This window comes from Mustela nivalis (assembly GCF_964662115.1).
Source record: "Mustela nivalis genome assembly, chromosome: 7".
Classification (NCBI taxonomy): Eukaryota; Metazoa; Chordata; class Mammalia; order Carnivora; family Mustelidae; genus Mustela; species Mustela nivalis.
Window position 1 is genome coordinate 49,121,979 of NC_139026.1, and position 27,868 is coordinate 49,149,846.

A 27,868-nucleotide genomic window follows, 5' to 3' on the forward strand; every position below is an offset into this window, starting at 1 on the left:
TTTGAATCAATTACCACAGGAAACTGTAAAATCTCTTTCTCTGGAGATATTTCAAACTGAGGTGAATAATTTCAGAAGGGACTGGGCCACAGCTTGAAGATGAACTCCATGACCTCTTGATATTTTCTAAGCATGAAACTTATTCAGTAGGAATGTCTGGGTCTTAAGTGTACACAAAGCAGGTCTCGGAGGTAACTTGTCTCAATTCACAGCTTGTCCTGATCTTCTGCAGAGGCTAACGTTTTCTCCAGTTATTACTCCGGTAAAACAAGGAGTGATACAGAAAGACTGAGGAAAGTCTAAATTGTAACTCAAAGTCATTAATAGATAAGAATAATGGTTAAAAATACGTACTTTAGTTCAGAGACTTTGCCAAGCAGTAGACCTGTGTTAGCTCTTTTCGTTTTCACTGTGGCCAGTGTGATAGGTGCTGTTGTCCTGGTTTCACAGGGAAGGAAACTGAGGCTGCAAGAGGTAACTTGGTAAGTAAGACGTAAAGATAGATTTTATAGCATGCTCCTTCCAAGAGCAAGGCCTCCTTGGTGCAAAAATCTAGAAAGAGCATGTCTTAGACTGACCTAGGTGCAGACCTCAGTGCTACCATTTTCCAGCTGTGTGACCTCAGTTCTTTGGTTTCTCGAAATCTTGGTTTATAAAACTGCAAATGGAGGATAAAATGCCTGCTTTGAAATGTTATTTGTAAGCACACGCATAGAGCATAAACTCTTAGCCGTTATAACTTTGAAACATGTCCAGGGAACCTGGTTGGGTCAGCGTATGACATTTTGAAAGGACCTTGGTCAGTTCTACCTTTAAACTTAGGGTGACCAAGTCAATTCATTCTTCCTCTTCTCATTCTTGAGAGAAATTGCTAGTGTAAGATATCTTTAAGTCCTTGAAAATATCAATAGCATTAACATAATGCTAGTGTGAATAAATCAACATGAACTAATCAGCATTCCTGGAAAAATAGAGCCAAGTGTCACCTTGTAGAGGGGAAAGCCGCAGTTCCCTGTGCTTGTAGGAACCTGATGAAGTGGGCAGCTCCCATGTGGCTGGTGGGACCGAGATTCCCAAGTTACTTCCTTGGACAGAGAGCTTCGGGTGGTTTCTGAGGCTGCTGACCAGGGACCTGGGACGGCGGTGGGAGGGCAAGAGGGAAAGCAGGGCAGACCTGCTTCCACCTGCCACCCCCGGTCACATTTCAGCAGAGCAAAATTCCTTTGATTTCTTTTGTATATTGACGATTCCATGTAAGATTTTGAAAAATAATTCTATTTTTTTAAAAGTTTGAAAATCATGCTTTAGAGTCTGTATAAAGTACTTCAAATAGGTTTATAAAGTGAGTACTAGTAAGTAGTGGTGAACAAAGGTGGTCATTATTTCCAGCCTACTGCACAGGTATGGGGAAAGTAGGGGACAGCCTTCTCTGAAATGGTAAAGATTGTTCAATCAGCGGCTGAACATCAGACCCTTTGTTGACCACCACCATGGGCAAGGACACTTCTAAGAGGCATTATAGGAGCAACCGCAAACAAAAATAAAAACAAGTGAAATCCCTTTCCTCAATGAGGTTCCCATCTAGCAAATGAAATATAAAACACACCGTGACAACAACCCGAATTTCTGAGTAGGAGACAAGTAACACTGAGCTCTTCCATGCAGAGAAGCCCTTCGAGGCAGAAGGATAGACTAGCAGGGTGCAGAAGACTCTCCTGGAAGGCTTCCTCCCTGGGGAATCATTGGAGCTGACCTTTGGAGGAAAGCCATTCCTTCCTCACTTTAAGGGTTTTTTGTTGTTGCTGCTGCTGGATAGAATTTAATACATTTTGGTTTTTTCTTTTCAGCGACTTTATTTTCATTGAATAGGGGCAGGGCATAGAGTTCTCTGGTTGGCATTTTAAATCTCCAACCCCAGAAGCATCAGAAATAGAAGAACGGAGGACTCAGGTGCAATTACCATAAAACAACATTTTGCTAAGTTTTCATTTTCATCAGCCACATTCTCGACAAGTACTTGGGGATTATATAAGCTCTGTATATTAGTGGAAGGCTTAATTCCTTAATTCCTAATCAGGATTTTTATCCCATAGACCCAGGATGCTTTTTTCACATTTTAAAATACAGTTTTGTTCCTTGAAAAGGGGAAAAAAGGCCATGTGTGAGTCGTCTGGAGGGCCTCCTCATCTCTTTATTGCAACAGCAGCCCCGGCAGGAGAGTGACGGCTGACATGGGCTGCCTGCTGATTCCTGGCAACAGTCCTCCCAGGCAACTGGGGACGTCGATGCCAGTATTGTGTCCATTTTGCAGATGAGGAAACAGAGGGTAAAGACGGTAAATGCCTTCCCGAAGGTCTCAGAGGTAGCAATTAGAAGAGCGGAATAGCAACCGGACGAATGTCAGAACCCAAAGATCTTCCTCCTTACGAATCCCGAAAAATAAGGATGGAGGCCCTTCTCCAGCCAGGAGTTCCCCAGGAGAAAAGGCAGCTAGTGCCCTTTGAACTCAATAGTATGATCATATATAGTATAAGCAGACTCTGTGTTTAACTTCTTCTGCGTTGTGTGTAAAGTCCCACAGAGAGAGACAATAATTATGTGTAACAGATCTTTGTTCAATGACTTATAAAGCAAAAATCGTGATAATGTGGAAAACATTCACTTCCGAACTGACCCCTTTCAAAAAGTTTGTCCTGAGGAGCACTCTTCCTCCTGCACTGACCCTTCACCTCCGTCTCTCGTCTTTCAGTCAGCCTCCCTTCCTTGTTAAGGATCCACAAATACATGCGGTTACTTCTGACTCTTCCTGACAATGAAGAGTAATGTAAATTTCAAAATCGTGCCAAAAACTCAGTTTCTTGAGACTGCTAGGGGGATGTGGCTCAAACCTAAAGATAGACTTGGACTAGTTAAAAATTGAAGATGAAAAATAGACAATAGCGTCAATGTGGGTGCTTCTAAAAATACTGATTTCTGTATCGAGGGATTAAGAGAGGCCTTTGAGAACACTAATAAAGATCTTAAAACCTTTTACAAAAAATGACCTTTCTTCAGGGGCACGCGGGTGGCTCAGCTGGTTAGCTGTCTGACTTGATTTCAGCTCAGATCATGAGCTCTGGGTTGTGAGGCCTGGGCATGGAGCCCGCTTGAGATTTTCTCTCTCCCTCTCCCTCCGCACCTATCTCACCCCCCTCTCCCCTTACTCAGGTGCCCTCTCTCTCTCTCTCTCTCTCAAAAAAAAAAAAAAAAAAAAAAGACTTTTTTTTTTTTCTTTTCAGGCTGGGCTATGAAAGTCCAATTTGAAGTGAAGGTTTTAAATTCGGTGTCGTATAATGTACTGTCATACAAATTCCCCGTAAAATGTTTTAAGTTATGCATCCTCCCCAAACAATTAAAGTCAACACTTGGTACTTTTTTTGGGGGGAGGGGGGTTCATTTTTCGAGCCTTCTTATTTCTACTCTAGACTATGAAATTTCGCTTGTTAAGTAGGTTCTCTTTGGGTGGCCTTTAAAGTACCAATTATCCTTGAATAATGAGTCCCCTTGTGCTTCCTGGAGACAATGCACAGTTACTTTATTCTGATGAGTTGAAGGGGGACCTGGACAACCGCTTGTCCAGATTATGCAAGGGGGATCCAGCGTACTGGGGAGGGGGTAGTGTGTGGACTTCATGACCTTGGAGGCCACTTGCAATGCCGAAGACTGGTGGAATCCTCTGAGGTCCATCAGATCAAAAAGGCTCCCTAAAAACTCAGAGGCGTGCCCTAAGTGCTGGCCGTCATTCATGGGAGGCAGTTCTCGTGTCGCAGACGCCTGGTTACCTGGGTCTGGAGCTCCAACAGCACGTGCTGTTCTGCATTCATCTTTCTGTTCACTATTTTACATTGCCTTTTTCAAACCCAAAACCACCTCTTTGAGAGCACCTTTCAACTAGTAGCTCTTGCTCTTTACTTCCTGCCTCAGGGTGGAGTGTGTGTGTGTGTGTGTATGTGTGTGTGTCTGATTTTTTTGGGTGATGATGAAAATACCTTATTCCTGCATCTCAGCGTTTAGAAATTGTGTCCCACCCATCTTTTTTAAAATCCTGGCAGAATCCAGGCACCTCTGCCATGGTTACATTATGGAAATCATTGCTAATGTGATTAAGATTTGCAAACTTGTCAGGCTTGCACCCAGAATGAAACATTAGGTTCTTATGACAGCTGCAGCCCACTTCTATCTACTCTCCTGGCAAGAACAGACCTTTCAGCAGAATGAGAACTGGTTCTACCGGGGAATTATCAGACTCCCCGTTTCAGAGCAAAGGATGGAATTGCATTTTCTTGTTTATGTATTGTCCAACTGATGAGAAATTTCATTCACACATGGCAGTAAAAAGCACATAGAAGGCCAGGAAGGGAGGGTGGCTTGTGCTGTCTCCCCAAAATCCTTTCAGAATTCTTTCCCCAGAGTCCGGCACCCCATTAAGGCTGTAAGTTGGTATTCTGAGTCTTAGATACAGGAGAGCATTTGTACAGAGAGATGGTTCCCCAGTGTTAAGGTGCTGCTTACTCAGTAAATAGTTGATTTCCAGTGCTGTTGCTTTTAAACATCTCTAATTTTTTGGTCAAAGAACACAATCTTAATTTGTCTGCTGCCCAGATAGATAGATATGGTTGTTAGATGCCTGTGTATGTACTAAATACTGATGGGAGAAAAAATGAATCTTAATGGAGGTATAATTTTCTTATAAACCAATACTTTAGCAAGAAAAGCTTTAAATGATCATTGATCATTTTTATCGTGAGCATGTTAATGTGCAGAGCACTTCACTAGACATTATTAGGTAATTAACCAAATAGAAATCAAGAGATCTCCATCTTCAAGGAATTTTAATTACCCCAAATGAAAACAAAGGCAGCAACTTGAGAACCATTTACCAACACATACCAAAGAACACATAATTGTAAACAACAAGTCTTGGTGATACTCTCTTAATTTCCTTAGAAATTTTTATATTTGCAGTATTTACATGTCTGAGGGTATAGAATGAGATAGTTGTAGAATTTTAGAGCTGCCAAATGTGTATACCTTCATATTGTTCAGTCCCCTCATGTTACCGTTGACAAAACAAGTCTAGAGAGCTGAAGTCATTTGCCCAAGGTCATGCGCTGGGTCAGAAAGTTCTGCTGGAACTAGTCACCAGGTCTATTTTCAACAGACCTCTTTTTGCATCACTAGCTTTGGCTTTACAAGTGAAATGGCATATAGCCCTTTGGAACCTTTCACAGGTATGCTGAAAAAGTGAAATATTTTGTTAGCCATAAAGCATTATGGGTGAAAATAAGACAATTATGTCACAGTATTGCTTCTGGACTTTTGTTACATCACTTACAGTCAAATTAATTTCTTCCTGGCCCACCTAGATGTTTCAACTGTGTGATGCTCTGTGAACATGAAGTATCGGAAAAGAAAAGGAGCCATTAATTAGATGCTGTGTGCATATACGTACAAGTCTTAAAAGTGGCACCGTCACTTTGTCAAGTTCTCTCTCTTAGGTGAGGTAAAGCATGCGCATTGTCCGGGAGTTCTTCCTGGAGTGAATGTGCTTGGCCGGGAGTGATGGGTTTACAACTCCTGTTAGATCACAATGGATCGCAACAGAACCTCCCTTTTTGGTTCCATGATGGAATGTCCGTGGAAGTTCCCCTCATTCCCATGGGGATCTACGTCCCATGTTCAGTCTGACTCATTTCCACGAGAAGTCATCTATTTCCACAAGACTGCTTTGGAAGACGGGTGACGGGAATGATCTCAGTGTTTTTTTCCCAAAGCCCAGCGGAATGAATAGGTGTGAGAGATTTTTCTAATTACCATTGTCTTCATTCCCCTAGGAAGACTGGTTAGCAGCAATAAAAATTAAAACATAACGTAGGCTAAATTGTATTGACAAGGGTAATATTTTTATTTCTGTATGCCGATAGTTGTTTCACTTTTTTCTCAACCTATGTTAGAAAATTACAAATGTAATCTGAACAAATACTCCTGGTTTCTTATGTCATAAAGCAAGAAATTAAGGGAACGGCAAATAATTCATGTTATGGTGCTTCTGAAGTAAGGATTTATGGTACCTATGAAGAAAAAAAAAAATCACTGACCGTTATTTACCTTTAACTTTCTATATTCTGGCTGAGATGCAAAATCTTTAGTCCTATTTTTATAGTACTCATTATCTTATGATAAATTTTAAAAGCAATGTCAAGTAAAAGTTCATTTTACTCCACCTCTACCAGGTTCAGAATGTTACCTGTAAGTGCTAGAATAAGATTAGGTTGAATTTTGACAGTGAATATTAAAGATTATCAATTTGACAATTTTTTGTACGTAAATCTCGAAAACTACCTTACACTGGCATTCTAAAGAACAGTTTCAATATAGCAGTGTGTGTTATTTAAAAGCTTCCTTTACTAAATGTTTTGCAGTGCCCAGCCCAATGTGGGGCTTGATCCCAGAACCTTGAGATCATGACGTGAGCTGAAGGTGCCCCTAATTCATGTTTTTGTTGTTGTTTTACCATAATTGCTCTGTGAAACAAATAACCTAAGAATTATATAGTATAATTACTTAAAAGAAACATTTGAAAGGTTGATTACTTAACAATTAAAAATATTGATGTTTCTTATTACAATTTGACATAATTACCACCTTATGTTATACATTGCTGTAGTTGATTTTTGTAAAAACTTTCACCAGCTAAGCTCATTGATTGAAAGGATTACTTGTAATCCTAGCTTTAAAATTACTAAAACACAGTTTTGTTATATACATAACAGTTTGGGTGTTACCTACAAAACCCAAAAATCTAACGGAGGCAGATGTGGTGACTGAGGTAGCCAAGCCTCGAGCTTTCTCTACCAATCCATCTGGAAACAGCAGGCAAAAATTAAAAATTAAAAATTAATTCTTTCCAACACACTAAACTAAATCTGTGTAAAAGACATTTAACTAAATTGGTACCATTTATACCTCTGAAGTTACTAAAGCCTTAAAATGCACTAAGAGTTTTGAGAAACCTTTTGTGAGGACTTGGAGGACTTGGAACAAGTAACAGAGGACTGAGGCTCTGGTGTGTTTTTACTCAGAAGTGATTCTGTAGAGTCATAGAATGGCAGATAACTTTAACAACTTAAGCATCAGGGCAGTGGCACCAAAGTGGACTAGTAGTCATTTATATTCTTCACTATCACACACTTAAAATGAAAAGCTTAAAAAACAGGACTTAAGGGTGTCTTTTTTTTTTTTTAAGATTTATTTATTTTAGAGAGAGCGAGCGAGCGTGCATGTGTGCAAGTTGGGGGAGGGGCAGAGGAAGAGGGAGAGAATCCCAGGCCGACTTTCCACTGAGCAGAGAGTCCCACACAGGACTCCATCTCAGGACCCCGAGTTCACGACATGAGCTGAAATCAAGAGTCTTGTTGCTTACCCAACTGAGCCACCCAGGTGCCCCTCACTTAAGAATGTCTTTGATTAGGTAGTAAATACTGTTTTAATATTCTATGTTATGAGATGAGAAGTAGTCTTAGAGGACTTCTGTTACATACCAAAGTACTAAGGTGGTCATACAGTTGGGAAACGTGTGATTTTAACTTGGTGTTTCTCAGGCTCTTGGATAAAATCCTGTTTGTTTTCTGAAGAGGGGATGTTTGAGGAATAATGTTTTGCAAACATTCCTTCAATTACATCTTGCTTCAAAGATCTTAACCATAGGTTAAGATGTTATTACATTGCTGAGTTTCATTCCTTTTTAAGGCTGAATAATACCACATTGTATGTATATACTGCATTTTGTTTTTTTCTTTCACCCGCCAGTGGACCTTTGGCCATTGTGAGTAGTGCTGCAGTGAATATACTAATATCTCTTTGAGATACTCATTTCAGTTCTTTTGGATAAAGACCCAGAAGTGGGATTGCTGGATTGCATCATATGGCAGTTTTATTTTTAATTCTTTGAGGAACCTCCATACTATTTTCCATAGCGGCAGAACTGGTTTTCATTCCCACCAAGTTTTAGTTCTGCAAGGTGAATCAATTGTGGAGATCTGCTGCATAACATTGTGCCTCTAGTTAACAATATTCTATTGTGCATATAAAAATCTGTTAGGAGTGGTGTAGATTACATGTGAAGTGCTTTTACCACAGTAAAATAAAAATAAAAATTTTTAAAAGTTAATATAAACCCTACAGCTTTCTAGTGTAGGATATAAAGGTTGACAACCTTAGTCATGAAGCAAATGATATCACACTATTTAATGAACTCAAGTGATGAGGATCTAGTTTTTGCTTTATTTCAAATGTTTTCAGGGTTCTATAAGAAGTTCAAAGTCTTTACCGTCAGAATTCTTGTTTCCTGTCATTCAGAAAATTCCCACTAATGTAGGATTAAAAATAAGGCTGTTGGTGTTGGAATATTACCTGAAAATTCTAGCACATGTCTATTGTAAGATTTTGAGACTACGTTTTAAAATAGTCACCTCAAGTTTTGGTGTGTACTTAAAACATAACAGCATGATTTGTTATAAAGAGCAAGGTATTTGAAGACCTATACAAATTTGGTTTTAAATACTGAATCCATAATTTATTGAATCTTTAATTGGTAAGTATATAAATATCAGCACCTATCAAATGAAATTATTACACCTATGTTACTAGGTTATTGTACAAAAAAATGCAATTTCATTAGAGCAATCAGTATAGTCAGTACACACAGGATGTGAGTGCCCACTCAGGGCCATAGCTCTGTGCCAGGTACCAGGGAAACAAAAATGAATAGCACGCTGGCTCTTTGCTGAACAAACCTTGAGATCAACCCCAAGGAAAACCAGATAATCACACTTACGACAGAGAATGATAATGCCATAGTTAAGTAAGTGAGGGGAGACAAATTGGTTATCCTCCAGTACATACTCACCCATTCTTTAGTAATAGAAACTTCCTTATTTTAGCTAGCCATCTGGCCTCCCAACTAGCGAAACCGCATTTCCCTTCCTTGGTTAGTGAGGAGCAGCCATGTTAACAATGGTACCGACTGAAAGTAATATGTACAACTTACTGCTTCTGTTCTTAAAAGGAAACTTTACTATCTCTTTTCCTCTTTCTTCAGGCTAGCGTTGAGCTATAGTGGTGGTGAGTCACACTCAGGAGTATAAGGACAGCGCTTCAACTTCATATCATTTCAGATAGAAGGAGCCCATATCCTTGGATGATTGCACAGCAACACCACCTACTCTCTCCCAATCTCTCCCGGCCAGATTGCCAGCTCAGACCTTAATGTGAGAAAGAAAGAAACCTCTCATCTTGGTTAGGCACATTTAGTGAATTGTTAAAGAGCCTGAACTCATATCCTAACTAGTAGGGTAAGCTCAGGATGCTGGAACTCCCCAGTCTAGACTCCTTGCAAGAGATGGGAAAGTCTCCTACAGCAAGGCTTGCTGTAGGAGGAGGTCCCTGGCTTGCATTTTGAAAAGTCGCCATGAGTTGGGGAAACCTCTTCCTTGGGTAATTCTGATACTCCCCTCTTAAGAACTCCACCCCAGGAGGGTCACTGATGTGATGCCTTACAATGAGATTTGACTTTTCCTTTGTTAATAATCCAATGGGAAATCGAATTAAGAAGTAATAGCTTCATTCATAACTGCTTCGTATAGTAACTTACATGGAACACTTAATACATGTAAATAAAGAAAATAAATATCCAATATAGGTCCTAGGTCTTTCTTACTCATTTTCTTTACTTTTTCTATAAACTGTCATTCTCCTCTACCCAGAGTATAAGCATCATTCAGATAATTACTGTCTGCTTTTTGTGTTTTTATCATGAGTACTCAATGCAGTTGGTCACATAGTAAGCATTCAATAAATTCTTTGCTGAAAGAATCAATAAATAAAGGGAAAACTGTATGCTTAGACACTCAGCCTACAACAGTGGAAAGGACAGTTTTGCACTTGTATTCCCAGGTAAGAAAGCAGATGTTGAAAAGGCTATTAGAGCAGCTATGATAGGGTTAATAAATATATTCTACAAGTTAAACTTTGACAGTCATCACAGCACAAAAATAATTTAATTTTATTTCTTCAGAAATGCATTACAAAAAGAGTGCTTAGGTATCTTTATCTGGAGGTGGGCTTTGAAGAATTCAATTTTGACTCATCACTAAAGTAACTACATCACTTCTTGAGAGTTTGAAGTCAAATGGGGGTACTGCTTACAGAAAGAAATTTACTCAGTGATGCACCAGTGATATAAAAGAAAAAGTCAGTAAGGATGTAGATAATTGACTTGCATTGCCCTCTAGCATTAGAGGCAAACAATGACTAATGCTAACATCGTGGGCGCTATAGCATGAAGCTTCCCTACTGGTGAACAGCATGTACCACAACTTTAAAGAATATGTCTTTAATTCATATGTCAGGGTTTTTTTTTGTTTGTTTGTTTGTTTTTTGAGGTTTTATTTGTTTATTTGGCAGAGAGGGAGAGAGAGGACAAGTAGGCAAAGCAGTAAACAGAGGGAGAAGGAGAAGCAGACTCCCTGCTGAACAGGGAGCCGGATGTGGGGCTTGATCCCAGGACCCTGGAATCATGACCTGAGCTAAAGACAGATGCTTAACCCACTGAGCCACCCAGGTGCCCCATGTGTCAGTTTTAATGATAGATTAGTCAAAGAAATTTTCAACAATGTAAATCTGCATCAATAATTTGCCTTTCCAGTAATTTGTAATTAGAAGTTGATACTGTGAAATAATTTTTTTAAGGTTTTATTTATTTGAGAGAGAGCGAGTGAGCAGGGGGGAGGGGAAGAAGGAAAGGGAGAGAGAGAAAATCTCAAACTTTCAGCTGAGCTCAAGCCTAACAAGGGACTTGATCCCACGACTCTTAGATCATGACCTGAGCTGAAATCAAGAGTCAGATGCTTAATTGACTGAGCCACCCAGGCACTCCGAACTAATTTTTAAACTGAATAAATAAAAACTGGACAGAAGATTCTCACATACAGGATTTTGGCATCAAAATTATTAAGTACATTATGAGGATTTTTCCCCCCTATATATTTTCATGTTGTATCTTTATTACATTTACTGAGTAACTGATAAATGCAGAATGACAAAGGAATTGGCACTATTACAAAACCAAACATGTTTAAATAAAGAGAGCTTCCTCTTTATATATATATATATATATATATATATATATATATATATATATATATATATATAAAACTGCAGGTAAATACTGATACATAAGAAATTACCAAGCCCTCTATAGCACTCAGCCTTCCTTTGGTTTCCCAAACCCCTGTATAATCTGATGGTTTCTTCAATGAACGTCTTTTCCTGCTTTCATTGAAATTGATGCAAGCTATTTAAAGAAATTTGCCCTTCAGAGATTCAAGTGGCGTCAAGTTTCTAAAGAAATTTGAAGGCAGAAAAAAGATATTCATTATTTTTAGTAGATTTTGTTCCCTGAATAATTCCTAATTGGGCCTCTAATTTGATTCTGTCTGATCGCTGATTATTTGTGTTGTTTATTCAATACATTATAGAGCACCTGTCTGCCCAATAGTAATACATGTAGCCCAAGTTTGCTAGTCTGCAAATTCACGAATAAACTAAGCCAATTCATCCATCTGTGAAAGATTTCAAGGTCAGCCATCCATTGGCTACAAGATTTTTAGTTAAAAAGACAGTGGAGGACAGTGCTTATAGTTTGATAATGTTTGCTTACCGAGCGTGAAATGAAATTTAACTGTGGCATGTCTGCATTTGTAAATTTATTGTAGTTGTTTACACTTCTTGCAAAATGGAATGTCAGGCCAGCATTCTGAGAGCCCAAATACACCAGGCTTCAAAGAGCTTGAAGAACTGAGATGATTCTTTCTGTTTTTAAAGATATTTTCTATTTTTGTCGCCATGTAAAATTAATTAATATATTCCATCAAGACTGTGTGTCGAATGAGCATACGAGACTTAAAAATAAAAACAAAAATTACTTCCAAATCTGAAATGCTAAATGTACCATCTGAATATTATAGAGGTTTGAAAAACATGGGAAGTATCATAATTCATGTTTTCCCTGAAGATATGTCATAGAATGATCGAGATAGAAAGTCTCTTCTAGCTGCAAGAGATTATTATTTTTTTGTAGCTAGACGCTTTCAAGTGATGGTGGACAAAACAGTTCTGATTATGAAGTTCTTTTAGATAAATGTGAGACGTCACAGGATTCATTTAAGTTTCTTATTGATGGTTCTGACCAATGTACTGCCTAATGGTTGTATTGCCTGGGAATTCATTCATACTTCTTCCTGTCTCCTCTGCTCTCTCCTTACCCCCACCTTGTCCTTCCAGGCTACTAGAGAGCAAAGGAAATCTATTTTTAAATGACACACACTTATTTATTTATGTGTCTTGGTTGGTTGATTCATTTTACCAAAGCACTGCATTTCAAAAAGCTTATTTTTGTTGTTGTTGTTGTGGGGTTTTTTAATTGATTCATTTGGCTACAGGAACATTTGCTTGGCATTTAGAATAGTTTCCTATAGTCTCACTTCTTTTTTGAGTTGTGATGAGTAATCTAATTTAAATTTCTCTTCTTTTCCTTCCTCTAAGTGCTTTGCCATATGATTCATCTTACCTTCTTAACCTTTTTGTCGTAAAGCCATTTCTTAGTTTCCAATTCTTACTGTCACTTACAGGCACACTTGTCTGGTTTTCCATCAAAGAATCTATGAGCTGTTGACTTTTTAGAGGCTCTTTATCTAATTTTGATTAAATTATGTTCTTGCCTCTCTACTATTGAACTTTGGTTCATTCATTTGTGCATTTTTTCACTCAGTTGTTCCCTGTGTACATACCACACACTCAGTATTCATTAAGCAGTGGGTACATACCAGGAGATGGGGAGAAGAGGTGCCCGGTGGGTCAGTCGGTTAAGTGTCTGCGTCGGCTCTGGTCATGATCCCAGGGTCCTGAGATCAAGCCCCACATCGGGGTTCCTGCTCATGGGGAGCCTGCTTCTCCCTCTCCCTCTATCTGCTGCGCCCCCTGCTTGTGCTCTCTCTCTCTCCGTCAAATCAATAAAATCTTTAAAAAACCAAAAGGCCATGGGGAGAATTCTAAGCCATCTTTCTACTTTAGTTACAAGAGTAGTGAAGAGTTTAAAACCATCAGCGTGAAAGGAGTTTGGGAATGTCCGTGGCTTTAAGGAATCATCTATTCACTCTGTAAAATGTATTTAACACCAGTGACATTTTACCTGCTTAATCCATGCCAGCGCTGACAATCTTTAGAACTGGTCCCATGTCTTATCTTTGCTGGCTGATTCTAATGTTTAATATACTTTTTAGGAAGGAAACATTAAAGGCCATTGTATAATTTAAATAGTATATTTAAGTAAACTCTGAACAATATGGGCTTATGAAATCTGATTCATTCATTCAACAAGTGCTTATTGTTTGCCTGTATTGCCAGGTACCTTTCCTGGCCCAGAGTTAGAACAACATGCGCGAGGGTAAATGTCCCAGCTCTCAGGGATGTCATATTCTAGAAGAGAAGAAACAGGTAACATACAAGTAAGCACATTATCAAACCAAGTAATTTCTGATAGTGAGATGTGACAGGGAGTTATGAGGCAAAATGACTGTGGGTGCTATATTATTATGGGGGCATCTGGAAAGCCCTCACCAGAAGGAGGCAAAATTTAAGCTAAGACCTAAAGAATACAAAAAAGATCCATCTGTGCAAAGATTTGGGGACAGTATGTTTGGTGCAGAGTGAACAGGAAGAACAAAGGCTCTGAGCTTGACAAGGACAAGAAGAAGGTCATGATGGGGAATAATACGAAAAGAAGCTAAAGAGGGGTGCCTGGGTGGCTCAGTGGGTTAAGCCTCTGCCTTCCACTCAGGTCATGATCTCAGAGTCCTGGGATGAGCCCCACATCAGGCGCTCTGCTCAGCGGGGAGCCTGCTTCCCTTCTTCTCTCTGCCTGCTTCTCTGCCTACTTGTGATCTCTGTCTGTCAAATAAATAAATAAGATCTTAAAAAAAAAAAAAAAAAGAAAAAGAAAAAGAAAAGCTAAAGATGTAAGCAGGGTCTGGGGTTTTAAAAGCCCTAGTAAGGATTGTGGAATGTACAGAAGTCATTGCAGAGTTAAAAGCAGGGAAATGACATGACCTAATGTTTGTTTATATGATCCTTCTGGTTGATGTATGGAAAATAGAATGAGAGTAGAAATAGGGTGCCTTGTTAGAAAGAGGACTGGCTTTGGGGGTGACGGTGGAAGATGAAAAATTGGGTAGATTAGGGATTCATTTGAAGGTAGAGCCAACAAATGGTATGTGTGTAGTCTAAAGGAAGGGAGTCAAGGATGACTTTGGTTTTTTAATTGAGCGACTATAAGGATAATGCTATTTACTGAGATGGGAACTATGGTGGGAGGCACAAATTTGACGGCTGTGCTGGATTCTGATCTAGTGATCCTGGAGAGGCCTCTTATGTATCTTAATGGGGAGCTGGATGTGTTTATGTGAATCTAGAGCTGGTATAGGAATAGTGAGAATAGAAACAGAATAACATTCTTTCCGTTAAATACATAGTACCAATTATAAATTGGACTAAGATACTCCTCTGTGTTTATTTAGCCTCCTGTCATCTCCCACAATGAAATACTTACAAGGCATAATGTGAAAAATAAGTGCATGAAAAAATTCAATATAGGCAAATATTGGATATTATGCACATTTGTAAAACTAATGTGGATATTTTGAAAGACTTGACAATAAATTCAATCCTTCATGTCATTCTTGTTGAAAAAATAATCCAGTAGTTTATATTCATTTTTCATGTGTATTTAATCATTGTACAAAACCAGAATAATAGAAGTTAAAGTTGCCCAGTTGAGGATAACTCTCCAAATTCCAGTCTTTCCTGATAGCATTTTACATTTTGTTCTCATCATGAGACTAGATTTCTTGACATGAAACAGAATCAACTGATGAATTGTTGTTGAACACTAACTACATCGGAAGCTAATAATGTACTATGTATTGCCTAATTGAACCTGAATTAAACAGAAGTTTTTTAAAAAGGAAAAAAAAAGAGAATCAATGAAACTTAAATTACGTAGAACAGATTTTTTGCTTTGGTTTGGCCTTTGGGTTACATGGATTATTGGATTATGCTCCCATAATCCAAGATTTTGGAAACATCCAATTTTAAAAATATATCTACCAGGGCTTAAAGATTAATAACACAGAGAAAGGAAGAAATGGGGTTTTTAATGTCTAAAGAAAGGAAGGAGTTGGTTTTCCCCCCCTTCAGAGTTAAGGACAAGCCTTTGGGGCCCCTGGGTGGCTCAGTGGGTTAAAACCTCTGCTTTCGGCTCAGGTCATGATCCCAGGATCCTGGGATCGAGCCCCACATCGGGCTCTCTGCTTAGCAGGGAGCCTGCTTCTTCCTCTTGCTCTTTCTCTCTCTGCCTATTTGTGGTCTCTGTCTGTCAAATAAATAAATAAAATCTTTTAAAAAAATGAGTTAAGGACAAGCCTAATTTAGATTTTCTAACAAGTAGCCATTATTATTATTTTTTAAAAAATATTTTATTTATTTAACAGAGGGAGAGATCACAAGTAGTCAGAGAAGCAGGCAGAGAGAGAGGAGGAAGCAGGCTCCCTGCTGAACAGATAGCCCAATGTGGGGCTCGATCCCAGGATCCTGAGATCATGACCTGAGCCGAAGGCAGAGGCTTAAGCCACAGAGCCACCCAGGTGCCCCACAAGTAGCCATTATTGATTGTCAAACTAAACAGACTCTTACACATCCTGAACTCAATTTCTGAAGGACCCAGCTAGAATCCTCTTCATGGGCCCATTGTGTGTCAAGTTGCATGTTTTTGGAACAATAGAAACAGTGACGTGACGTGCCAGTCACGTTCTGGGACTGTTTTCTAGTTACTTCCTACGTAGTCACTAGTCTGTTTTCTGTGGCTCCCCTGCTGTGCATGGGCCCACACAGTACCTGGGGCCGGGTGCTCAGGGTGCTCAAGCAGCTGTAGTTAGAACGGAAAGAAATCTGCCTGGTGTGGTCTTTTGGGACATCACAGCCTCATCTTCTGTCTTCCTAGTCTCCTATCACTGTCTAGTTGTCTCCATGACCAGTGGGACAGGGAACAGCTATATTTCCAGATCTCCCAATCTTAGTGAGCAGTCTTAAGCAAATCTTGTCTCTTCAGCCATCATTCAATCAATGATTCATTCATGCATTTGTTCACTCTTTATTCTGTCTTTCTGCTGCTCAGACATGGAGCGTGTAATAAGTTCTCCCAGCTCAGGCTACAAAGGTGACAAGGAACCACCGCACATTTAGTCAGCGGTCTCCAAATTTTTTGCCTTAAGAGAATTTGAAAAACAAATGCATTCCCCTCACAGATTTTTTAACTTCACCTCTAAAGTTTTTCATCATATTTTTTATCATTTATATATTTGCAAAATATATCATTGCTAGCATATTATACATTTTAAATAAATCCATGAGATCATTCATTTGAAGGTATACAGTGATTCTGAGAGCAGCCGTTTTTTATAATCATCATTTTATAAATACTGCTGGAGTAGAATAAATACAATAAATCTCGAGCAGCAGTATAACATGAAGATTAAGAGCACAAACTCTAAACTGTCTGGTTCATTGTTAGGAGGTCATACGTATTTTAAATTATAGATATGTAGATCATATAATCTACGAATTTCATTTCAGACTGGTAAATGTGCCACTCTTAGGTGTATGGCTTATAGCAAGTAACTTCACTTTTCTGTATCCCTTTTCTTCATGTGCAAATGAAGATGAGTGATAGTACCAACTTCATAGGATTGCCATGAAGATTAATTGAGTACATGAGACTTCTGAAGACTGAGACATAGCAAGAAGTATTTAAATCTGTTTTTGCTACTATTGTTATCATCATCAGTTCACTTACTGAAAAGAGCCTTCTATGAGAAAATAGCAAAGAGAGTATACAAAGCATGTATTTATAGGGCACCTGGGTGGCTCAGTAAGTAGGTTAAGCATCCAGCTTTTGATTTCAGCTCAGGCCATGATCTTAGGGTTGTGAGATCAAGCCCCAGGCATCAGTCTCTATGCTCAGCAGGGCATTTGCCTGTCCCTGTGCCTCCCCTTCAGCCCCTCCGATCACTTGTGCTCTCTCTCTGTAAAGTGAATAAATAAGTAAAATCTTTGAAAAAAAAAGATATTTATAATTTCCCCTGAAATAAAACAAAGACAGCACATCAAACAAAAATATGCATACCATTTGGGGGCACCTGGGGTGGCTCAGGTCATGATCCCAGGGTCCTGGGATCGAGCCCCACATCAGGCTCCCTGCTCTGCAGGAAGCCTGTTCTCCCTCTCTCATTCTCCCTGCTTGTGTTCTCTCTCTTGCTATTTCCCTCTGTCTGACAAATAAATAAATAAAATCTTTTTAAAATATGCATACCATTTGCATATCTCAAATTAGTAATGATGTCTAATGTACATTAACTAACTAGATGTTTGAGTCAAGGGGCACTGTGATGGGGGAAAGAACTATTGTTTTAAAAGAGGCAGAAGCAAAGTACCATTAGTGTGCATAGGAAAAATCCATTCTGCTCCAGAGGAAAGCCAGGATGCCTCAAGCAAACATAGCTCTAAGTCTGGGTCTTGTAGGATTGCTAAAGTGAACATAGTGGGAACCTAGGCTTTCCACATTGGTGGAGAGAGGGGACTAGAGAGACGAGAATGGTCTCTGAAACCTCTTCTAATATTAGTATTTTGTGAATCTAATTTATTGAAAAATATGGCATTAGATTTTATCTATTTTGCTGACTAAGGTATGTTGGCATTGCTAACATATGAAGGCAAAACAAAACAAAAATATTTATTGAACATCTACTCTCTGCCAGGGACAATGAATGCATCTCTGTATGATGATATTTACTTACCCACAGATTATATTTACTTACCAACAGATATGGCTGCCTTAGGAGAATTTAGAAAGATATGATTTTACTTGAAACATTACTTTAGACTCTGATGAGCCAAGTTTGGACCATGAGCTTGTGCCTTACTTTTATTTATTTATTTTTTTTAAGAATGAAAACAAGTGTTTTCATTATTTAAATGAATGTAAGAATTGGAGCATTTGTTCATTGCTAGAAAGACAGGCAGTGTTTTTCCTCTAGTAAATCTAAGTGCGGTTACTGGCAGAACAATAATTTCAAAGCCTTGGACTTGGTGTGAAGCACTTACATTTAATTCAAAGTATTTATTTCGGAACTTAGTTTTCCTTACATGTTGTCCAAATTCATAGGAACAAGAAGACAGAAAATATTAGGATTATACAATTTAGATTCTTAGGATATTACTTGTTTTTGAATAATACAATAATACAATACAATAAAATAATACAATACAATAATACAATAATAAAACAATACTTGTTTTTGAAATAGCTGAATAATACATTTAGTCTTCACACTACAGAGTGTCTTAAATAAGGAGAACAAAGAGGAGTGGGAGCTATGAGAGTATAGAGGAAGAATTTCAGGGGAAGGGCAGCATTTGCTTGGTTAATTTAGCTCAGGGGTCATCAGCTGGAACAACCTCAGATGCTCCTATTAGAAACTTATAGAGTCATTTTGGATGGCCACAATGCTAATAAGCAAGTTGGAAGAGAAAAGGGGGCTGGCAGCATTTTGTGAAAGGGGGACCGGGGTGTTAGAAGTATTTAAATAAGGGGAAAACCCTACAAAGCTAAAAATTTGTCCTGCATTTGTACAACTTCCAAATATTTCATATGACTAAATATTCCTGTAAGCGAACACTTATTTATAATTCTTTGAACCTAGAAGATAATACTGTTATACACTGAGGCATGAAGCAGTTTTTAATAGACCTCAATTTTTAGAGTAGTTTTAGGTTCACCTCAAAGTTGAGCAGAATGTACAAATATTTCCCATATTACCTCTACCCCTACCGTGGGTAGACATTACCAACATCCCCCACCAGAGTGGTACATTTGTTGTATTCATGAACCTACACTGACACGTCATTATTACTCTGAATCCTTGGTTTACATCAGGGTTCACTCTTGGTACTCTATTTTCTATGAGTTTGGACAAATGGACAATTGACATGTTTCCAACATTACAGTATCCTACAGCGTAGTCTCACCCCTAAAAACCTATGTGCTCTGCCTACTTATCCTTCATTCCTCCCTAACTCCTTGGCAACTGTTGATCTTTCTACTGTCTCCATAGTTTTGCACTTTCCAGAGTATCATATAGTTGGAATTCTACAGCATGTATCCTCTTCTTATTGGCTTCTTCAGTTAATAAGGTGAATTTAGTTTCCCTCATGTCTTTCCAGGACTTGATAGCTCACTTCTCTTCAGTGATAAATAATATTCCATTATCTGGATGTAAGCACAGCTATTTATCAATTCACATTCTGAAGGATCTCTTGGCTGCTTCCAAATTTCGGCAATTATGAATAAAGCTACCGCAAATATCTGAGTGCAGGCTTTTGTGTGGACATAAGTTTTCAACAACTTTGGGTAAATTCCAAGGTGTGTGATTGATGAATTGTATGGTAATCTTGGGGTTAGCTTTGAAACAACTGCCAAACTGTCCTCCAAAACATCTGTATCATTTTGTGTGCCCATCAGCAATGAGGGAAAGTTCCTGTTGCTTGCCATCCTCACCAGCAGTTGGTATTGTCATTGTTCTGGATTTTGGGTGTGTCCTAATAGGTGTGTCACGGTATCTTGTTGCTGCTTTAATTTATATGTTCCTGGGGCACCTGGGTGGTTGAGTGGGTTGTGCCTCTGCCTTCAGCTCAGGTCATGATCTCAGGGTCCTGGGATCGAGTCCTGCATTGGGCTCTCTGCTCAGTGGGGAGCATGCTTCTCCCTCTCCTCTGCCTGCCTCTCTGCCTACTTGTGATCTTTCTCTCTGTTAAATAAATAAATAAAATCTTTAAAAAAAAAATCTGTATGTTCCTGATGACCTACAACGTGGAACATTTTTACATATGAGTCTTTGCCATCTGTATATCTTCTTTGGTGAAGTGTCTGTTAATGTCTTTGGCCCATTTTTCAATCTGGTAGTTTATTTTCTTATTGTTTTAAGAGGTCTTTGTGTGTTTTGGACAAGTCATTTGTCGATGGGTCTTTTGTAAATATTCTCCCAAGTCTATCTCATCATTCTCTTTACATGAAGTATTTCACAGTTTTAATATACCACAGACCTACTAATTTTTGCTCTGGTGTCTGCCTGTGACTCTACCCTTTTATATTCTGTACATTGTATGGAATGGCTGCTGGTCATCTCCTGAATTTAAAATTATTCATTAAAAGTAGGTGCAAGAAGGAAGGAAACCATAAACAAAGTGAAAAAGCAGCCTATTGAATGAGAGAAGACATTTTTAAGTGATATGAGCAATAAGGGATTAGTATCCAAAATACATAAAGAACTTACAAAACTGAACACTCAAACCCCTAAATAACCCAATTAAAATGGGCAGCAAATCTGAATAGATATTCTCCCAAAGAAGGCATGCAGATGGCCCACAGACACATGAAAAGATGCTCAGTGTCACTAATCATCAGGGAAATGCAAATCAAAACCACAGTGACCTTAGAGCTGTCAGAATGGCTAGAATAAAAGACAAGAAATAGCAGGTATTGGCAAGGATGTGGAGAAAAAGGACCCATTGTGCACCATTGTTGGGGAGGTAAGCTGGCGGAACTATCACAGGAAACAGTATGGAGGTTCCTCATAAAATTAAAAATAGGATTACCATATGATCCAATATTTCTACTACTGGGTATTTACCCAAAGAAAGCAAAAACACCAATTCAAAAAGATTTGTATACCCCTATGTTTATTGCAGCATTATTTACAATAGCCAAGATGTCCATCAGTAGGTAAATGGATAAAGAAGATGTGCAAGGTACATACACACAGGAATGTTACTCAGCCATTAAAAAAGGATGAGGTTTGTTTTTTCAATTTTATTTTAACTCCAGTGTAGTTAACATATAGAGTTATGTTAGCTTCTGGTGTGCAATACAGTGGTTCAACAATTTCATATATCACTCAGAAAGGATGAGATCTTGACATTTGTAACAACATGGATGGATGGATCTAGAGGGTATTATGGCAAGTGAAAAAGTCAGGTAGAGAAAGACAAATACCACATTAATTCATTTATATGTGAAATCTAAAAAAAACAAAACAAAACAAATGAATAAACAAATAAAAAGCAGAAGCAGACCCATAAATACAAAGAACAAACTGATGGCTGCCAGAGGGTGGTAGGGGATGGAGAACTCAGGGGAAGGATGAAATAGGTGGAGGGTAAGAAGTACAAACTTCCCGTTATAAAATAAATAAGGCACAGGGATATAATGTGGAGCACAGGGAACATAGTTATAACATGTAACAGCTTTATACATGGGCAATAGATGGGAGCTCTACTTGTGGGAAGCATAGCATAACCTATAAACCCATGAAAGCACTATGTTGTATACGTGAAACTAATCTAACATTTGTGCCAACTATACCTCAGTTAAAAATAAATAAATAAAAAGAAGTAGGTACAAGGAACCAGCAGCATCTTCTGGTGTGACTGTATCCTCCAATTTACTAATTTAAATACATATTATTAAACATATATTTAAATATATGATGATGTTATTTTATGTTTAAATTATGTGTGCATATATCACATGATACATTAATTTCATTTAGACCAGTAAAGGGGGGATATGATAAATCATTTGTTGCAACATAGTAGTATTGGGTCTGATAGGGTCTGATTAGGAATACCAGGGGCCATTTCTAGGACCCAGAGTTTTTTTCCTTCCTCTTCTGCCATCTTCAATATAGTATATTGGAATGTCTTCCTTGAGGTCACAGGGAGTTGGCCATAGTTCTTGGCATCATCTGCAAACAGCATGGCATCTAAAAAAGCCGGATTGACAAAGATTTTCCATAGTACAACTCAGAAATTACTATAAACAATACTCAGTCTAAATAAACATGGAAGGATACTACTTAATCAGTGATCTGGGAAGGTTGTAAATTGAAGATTTAATCCCAGTTGTGGGTCTATTTCTCTTTTCCTAAAAGGGGATGGAACTAGAGGGTATCATGCTTAGCGAAATAAGTCAATCGGAGAAAGACAACTATCATATGATCTCCCTGATATGAGGAAGTGGAGATGCAATGTCGGGGGTTTGGGGGATAGGAACGGAGGGAGGGAGACAAACCATAAGAGACTCTTAATCTCACAAAACAGACTAAGGGTTGCTGGGGGGAGGGGGTTTGGGAGAGGGAGGTGGAGTTATGGACATTGGGGAGGATATGTGCTTTGGTGAGTGCTGTGAAGTGTGTAAACCTGGTGATTCACAGACCTGTACCCCTGAGGCTAATAATACATTATATGTTTATTAAAAAAAATAAAAATTAAAAATTAAAAAAATAAATAATTTTTAAAAAGGGGGTTGGAGAATCTAATTCAGAAGAGTATGGAAGCCACATAATTGCTGTTCAGGCAATTATCTACTTTAAAAAAAAAAACAAAACAAAAAACCCAGAATTAGATTTTTCCCCCCAACATATTTGCCATTGTTTGTTGAAGCACATTTTGTTGAGTAATTCAACCTGCTTTATTTTCTCTTGTGAATAATTTTTTTTCTAAGAATTTTAATTTTGTAGTTTAGTGAACATTTAGCTCAATTAAAACCGATTTATGATAATAATCTGCTTTCTTTACATGAAATTGTAGGGGAGCTGTAATGGAAAGAAATTGGTGTTTTGGAGCTGGCTAGTCAGGATAATACCTCAAACATAGTTGATGAGTGTAAATGCCCCCAGGGACCTGGTGGTAACTGAAAGAGAGAATTGGGCCCAGGGGAGGAGACTGTGGCTAAGTGGAAAGCCCAGGTTTATTTATGGGTGGCAGCCACCACTCAGCTCTAATCAATAGTTACCATGTTGGAATTGGGCCCAGAATTGCCAGATCCTTTGAGTTTTCAAGAAAAAAAAAGGGTTGCATTTATTTGTGAAATTCCTGACTTTTATTGACCCAGTTTAAAAACAAAACAAAACAAATGAAACAAAAGATACACCCATGTGAGCCAAAGAAAACCCATACTTATTCTGTGAACTGCCCTTTGCAACTTCTAAAGTATTCCATGGGCTTAAACTATGGAGTGCAGCAGTTGGTGAATAGCGCCACTCAGCAGTGTTTGTGCTATGGAGAGAATGGGGAATTCTCTACAGAAACAGTAGTACACCCAACTGAATGGACTTGAACTTCACTCCACTAATTTGTCAGTTGTGATAGGGTATTAGCTTACTGTGTCATAACAAGTCCTTACAGATTTAAGGTTCATCCTCCATGGCTAACCATGGAAGAGTTAGCATAGCAGATGGGAAAAATTCAGAGGATGGACCCAGGAAGATGGATGAAAGGATCCTGTCCTTTCCTGGACCACCCATCAGGCAGGGAGTTAAGTGTCTTACTCTCTGTCTTTTGTTTTGGGACACATACACACATGCTCCCTGACCTCACATAGTACACTGCCACATTCTTTTGTTTTTTATGACCCAAGTACACCTCCTTTAAGTGGCAGGTTCCCTATTCCTGCCTCCCACTCATCAATGATTATTTTAATAGGGCTGTTCCTTCTTCTGCCGTACCCCTCCAAATATATGGCTGAATTATAAACTCTTTCCAAACACCACCAAAATTCATCTTCTATAAACATTTTGTTATAATCAGATGCAAAAATGCTAACCTTCCAAATAAATTCCTTTGAAACCTATAAAAATAGTAGAAAGGTAAAGCACATTTTCTCTTTGGTGTATAGGTAATTTTACTTTGTATTGGTTCTTGTTCAGAAATGGTTGCTTACCACTGCATCAGTAAACTGTAGTGGAATGTTTGAAGTTGGTCTATGCAAAAAGGATTTTCTCTCTCTTAAAACATCATCTGTCCTATGCATAAAGGATTTTCTCTCTTTTAAAACATCATCTGTCCTATAACATCAGTCCTTTTAGATTCAACTAGGAGCTTATAACTACAAAACTTAAATAATGTGGTCTCCACCAACTTAGGAGTTATAATAATTCAGGAGTATTTGGGTAAAATTTGTTGCCTGAATAATCTCCGGGGACAAGTGTACTTGACAAATTAGTCACATATAAACCAGATTTTATGTTTATCCCAATTAAAAATGAAAGTCAACAACTATTTTCAATAGCAAACTTGCATAGAAAACAATGACTCGCTGAATGCAAATAATTCCTAAATAGACGAGATAATCTCTGAATCTGTATGAAAAAATGCATGGTACTAGCTAGTACTTGGCACTGTTACTTTTGTGACCTTGGACAAACCACTAAAACATCTTTGAAACTTCTTTCCTCACTCATGGAGTTATCACCTCCATATCAACGTTGTTACAGGAATTAAATGAACAGATATTGTATATTTTTAAATTTATGTATTGAAAGAGAGAACGTGCATACATGTGTGGGTGGGGGGAGGGGTAAAGAGAGATGGAGAGAATCTCAAGTAGACTCGCACTGAGCTCAGGACCCCATGCAGGGCTCTGTCTCAGAACCCTGAGATCATGACTTGTGCCAAAATCAGGCTTTGGTCACTTAATACACCGAGCCACCAAAGCACCCCAACAGATGACATATCATCATCATTTATCTAGTGACCTGTTCCAGGTTTAGACTCCAGATCTTCAAGTTTCTAGTTCACTGTTTTTTAACTGGTCATTTCTTTTGGTTGAGGGAGTCAGAATAATAAAGAATGGATTTGGAACCTAAGGACAAGTGATTTTTTTGTGTAAAGATGTTCATAAAACATTTTATAGCATCTTTATGTTAGCATCATTAAGTTTGTGTTTCTCTTCACAAACTCACTTATAAAGCATAAAAGAATGGGAAATCTTGAGGAATAGGGGAAATTTATATAACCATTGTATCTCACTTTATATATTTTAGAGTTGAAATGTTCTTGGTTAATGAATATTTACCTCTGTGAGTGTCTCCCCACCCTATCATTAGCAATTAATATCTGCAAATAAAGAATTGTCTAAATCTGTCAATCTAGCAACAGATAATGCAGAGTACAGTCACTTTCCTCTAGGATGGTCCTACAAACTGATATTACATAGATATTGAACAACCTCTGTACAGTAGCATTCCTGTGAATCTAGCAACAGATAATGCAGAGTACAGTCACTTTCCTCTAGGATGCTCCTACAAACTGATATTACATAGATATTGAACAACCTCTGTACAGTAAGGAGCTTTTTAAAAAATGCATGGAACATTGGGTGTGGTGCATAAACAATGTATCTGGAAACACTGAAAAAAATAAAATAAAATAAAAAATTAAATATAAAAAACCCCTAACTAAGTAAAAATTTTTAAAAAATTACCTTTCTAGGAATGTGGAGCTGAAGAATATTATTAGTTTCATAGGTGATATGCTGACATGTTTATTAATTATATTATAAAAAATTGAATTTTTCCTGGTGTTAAAAAAATAACATTCATTTAAAGACCAGAAGAAAGAAGCTAGGAGAAAGATTACCCATGATTAACGCTGACCTGTCTAGACTTTAGAGTACCTCTTTCGTCTAGTCTGAAATGTCTCTGATTGTCATACTTAAAAAAAGAAAAAAGAAAAAAAAAGCGTTGTGATTTTAGAGACAAAGAATGAATAGGGTGTGAGCATTTTTTAATATTTATCCCCTTCTCTCCATCTTCACCAAGAACTTAATTTTGTTTGCTATTTAGCTCATCTGTTTTCCTATTTTTTTTTTTAAGTGTAACAACTCAGATTTATATTTGAGTTCAGTGTAAGCAGTGGCATTATTTGTGTTTTTTTTCCCCCCCAAACCAAGCAGTTTCTTTTATTTGCTGATCATGGTATGCAGTTCCTAAGCCTATGAGAAGGCTCTCTGTGAAGTGCCTTTTAATATTTAGATCAAACAGTGATTGGAATACATTAATGCCCAGTGGGTAAATGTGTCATTTGAAAGCAGCTGCTGAGCCTTCTCCCTGCTGCTCCAATTAACGCATAGAGCACACTTTTGTCAGCAAGAGGCTGTGCATATGGATGAAACCACTCTAGGGCTCATTAATATGATATGTGCAAGAGCAGAAAGGGTTAATGAATATGCTCCTGGCCAAACAATAGCTTTCTGAGAAGTTTCCCAAGCCTGTGCTTCTGCGGTAAAGGGTGCTAGGATTAGGGGGTGGGATTAGCAGGTAAGAAAAAGCCGGTTCAGTCCCCAGCTTTGGTTCAGTCCATTGACTAACGTGTCTCCCCGCCCCTCTCATCTCTGCTCCCCCGCCCCTGACGAGGGAGATGTTGGATAGTGAAATTCTAGTGCCGGGACTACTCTCGCTTCAGCTGAATCTCTTGTTGAACTTTGTAGTTTCTATTCTGAAGCTGTTTGAAGTCCAAAGCTTTCCTGTTTTTTTTTTTTTTTTCTCCTAGTCCTTCAGTATTTCACTTTCTGTCTCTTTTCCTTTATTTATTTATTTCTTTTAAAATCGCACATTTGACAGTTTCTTGAGCAAAGTAGGAAATCTTACTACAGTAACCCCATTTCGCTGCTCTTTTTTCTCCCACCCATGACTAAAGTCCGGGCGGTGGTGGTAGCGCAGAGGCAGATGGAAGGGTAGCGTGTCCCCATCCCCAGGCTCCGTGTCCAGCTTTCATGCTCCACCAGCGCCCCAAGCAACTGGGCTGTCGCTCCGCTCTGGTGCTGGCTGAACCAGGCTGCACGGAGAGTGAGAGATGGACCGCTTCCTGGGTTTTGTCAAGCAGATAAGAAGATCTAGGAGAAGAAAGGGGAAAAAGTACCGACCAGAAGAGGATTACCACGAGGGCTATGAGGATGTCTATTATTACGCTTCAGAGCATTTTCGAAGTAAGCACTTCCCTCCACCCTCCTGTTCCTTCTCGCGTGCTGGGCTAACAATAAACCTTGTATGGAGCTTTAATCTTAAATGCAAAAGGTTTCCCAGATGGTGTTCTCAATGAGCAGTCTGTAAGTACTGAAGTGCTACATTTTGCTTGATTGGTTGCAAGAACAGCTCTCAGATAGCCTCTAGACCTTATAACTGGCTCCGTGCTATGCCTTGTTAGTATTTTAAGTGCAATTAAAGGGTTATGTTATTTTAACGAACCATTCAAAAAAGTAGCTTGCAAGACAATATGATGGTTAGAATATGCTCTGTTGTAGTTGTTTTCTTTTCTTTTCTTTCTTTCTTCTTTTTCTTTCTTTTTTTTTTTTTTTTTTTCATTTGAATAGAGAAGACTGGCTTATTTGGAACAAATAGTTGTTCATGTTCAAGTTGATGTTGATGATTAATGTTCCTGACACAGACTTCTAGACAGTTATCTGTGATTAATCTGAGGTGTTGTTTGTAGAAGGAGGTTCAAATTATTTTCTCTGATGCATGTTCATCATTTCATTTTTAAATTAAGGGAACACTTACTTGCTGTCAACTGGAATCAGTGGTACCTATAGAATAAAACAATATACCCATATTAAGATATTTGTAAATGAGCTGATAAACAGCAGAGAACTAGAATCATTCTTGTACTTATTACTGCTTTAAATTTCTGGTGAGATTTAGACTTGTCCCAATAGATTCATAATGCCCAGAAATGCCTAAGGGTACAGAGAGAGAGCAGCTACAAGCAGAGATCACGGGTTTATGAAGTGCCCTAAATGTGGGAAACTGACAGTTACATATACGCT

The 27,868-nt window shown here is 38.4% G+C and overlaps 1 protein-coding gene across 12 annotated transcripts in view; it reads left to right on the forward strand.

Moving 5' to 3' along the window:
* The window catches only part of GRIP1 (glutamate receptor interacting protein 1), a 674,728-nt gene that overhangs the window by 245,945 nt on the left and 400,915 nt on the right, over positions 1-27,868 (forward strand). For 2 of the 12 annotated variants that reach the window (XM_082740979.1, XM_082740968.1), the window contains exon 1: positions 26,476-27,031. The exons of 8 other annotated variants lie outside the window; for them this stretch is intronic. In XM_082740979.1, coding sequence (XP_082597105.1) covers positions 26,899-27,031 — 133 coding nt within the window. In that variant the 5' untranslated portion in view covers positions 26,476-26,898. Of the gene's footprint in view, positions 1-26,474; positions 27,032-27,868 lie in introns of those variants that run through there. 2 more of the 12 variants (XM_082740978.1, XM_082740970.1) reach the window with 2 other exon arrangements.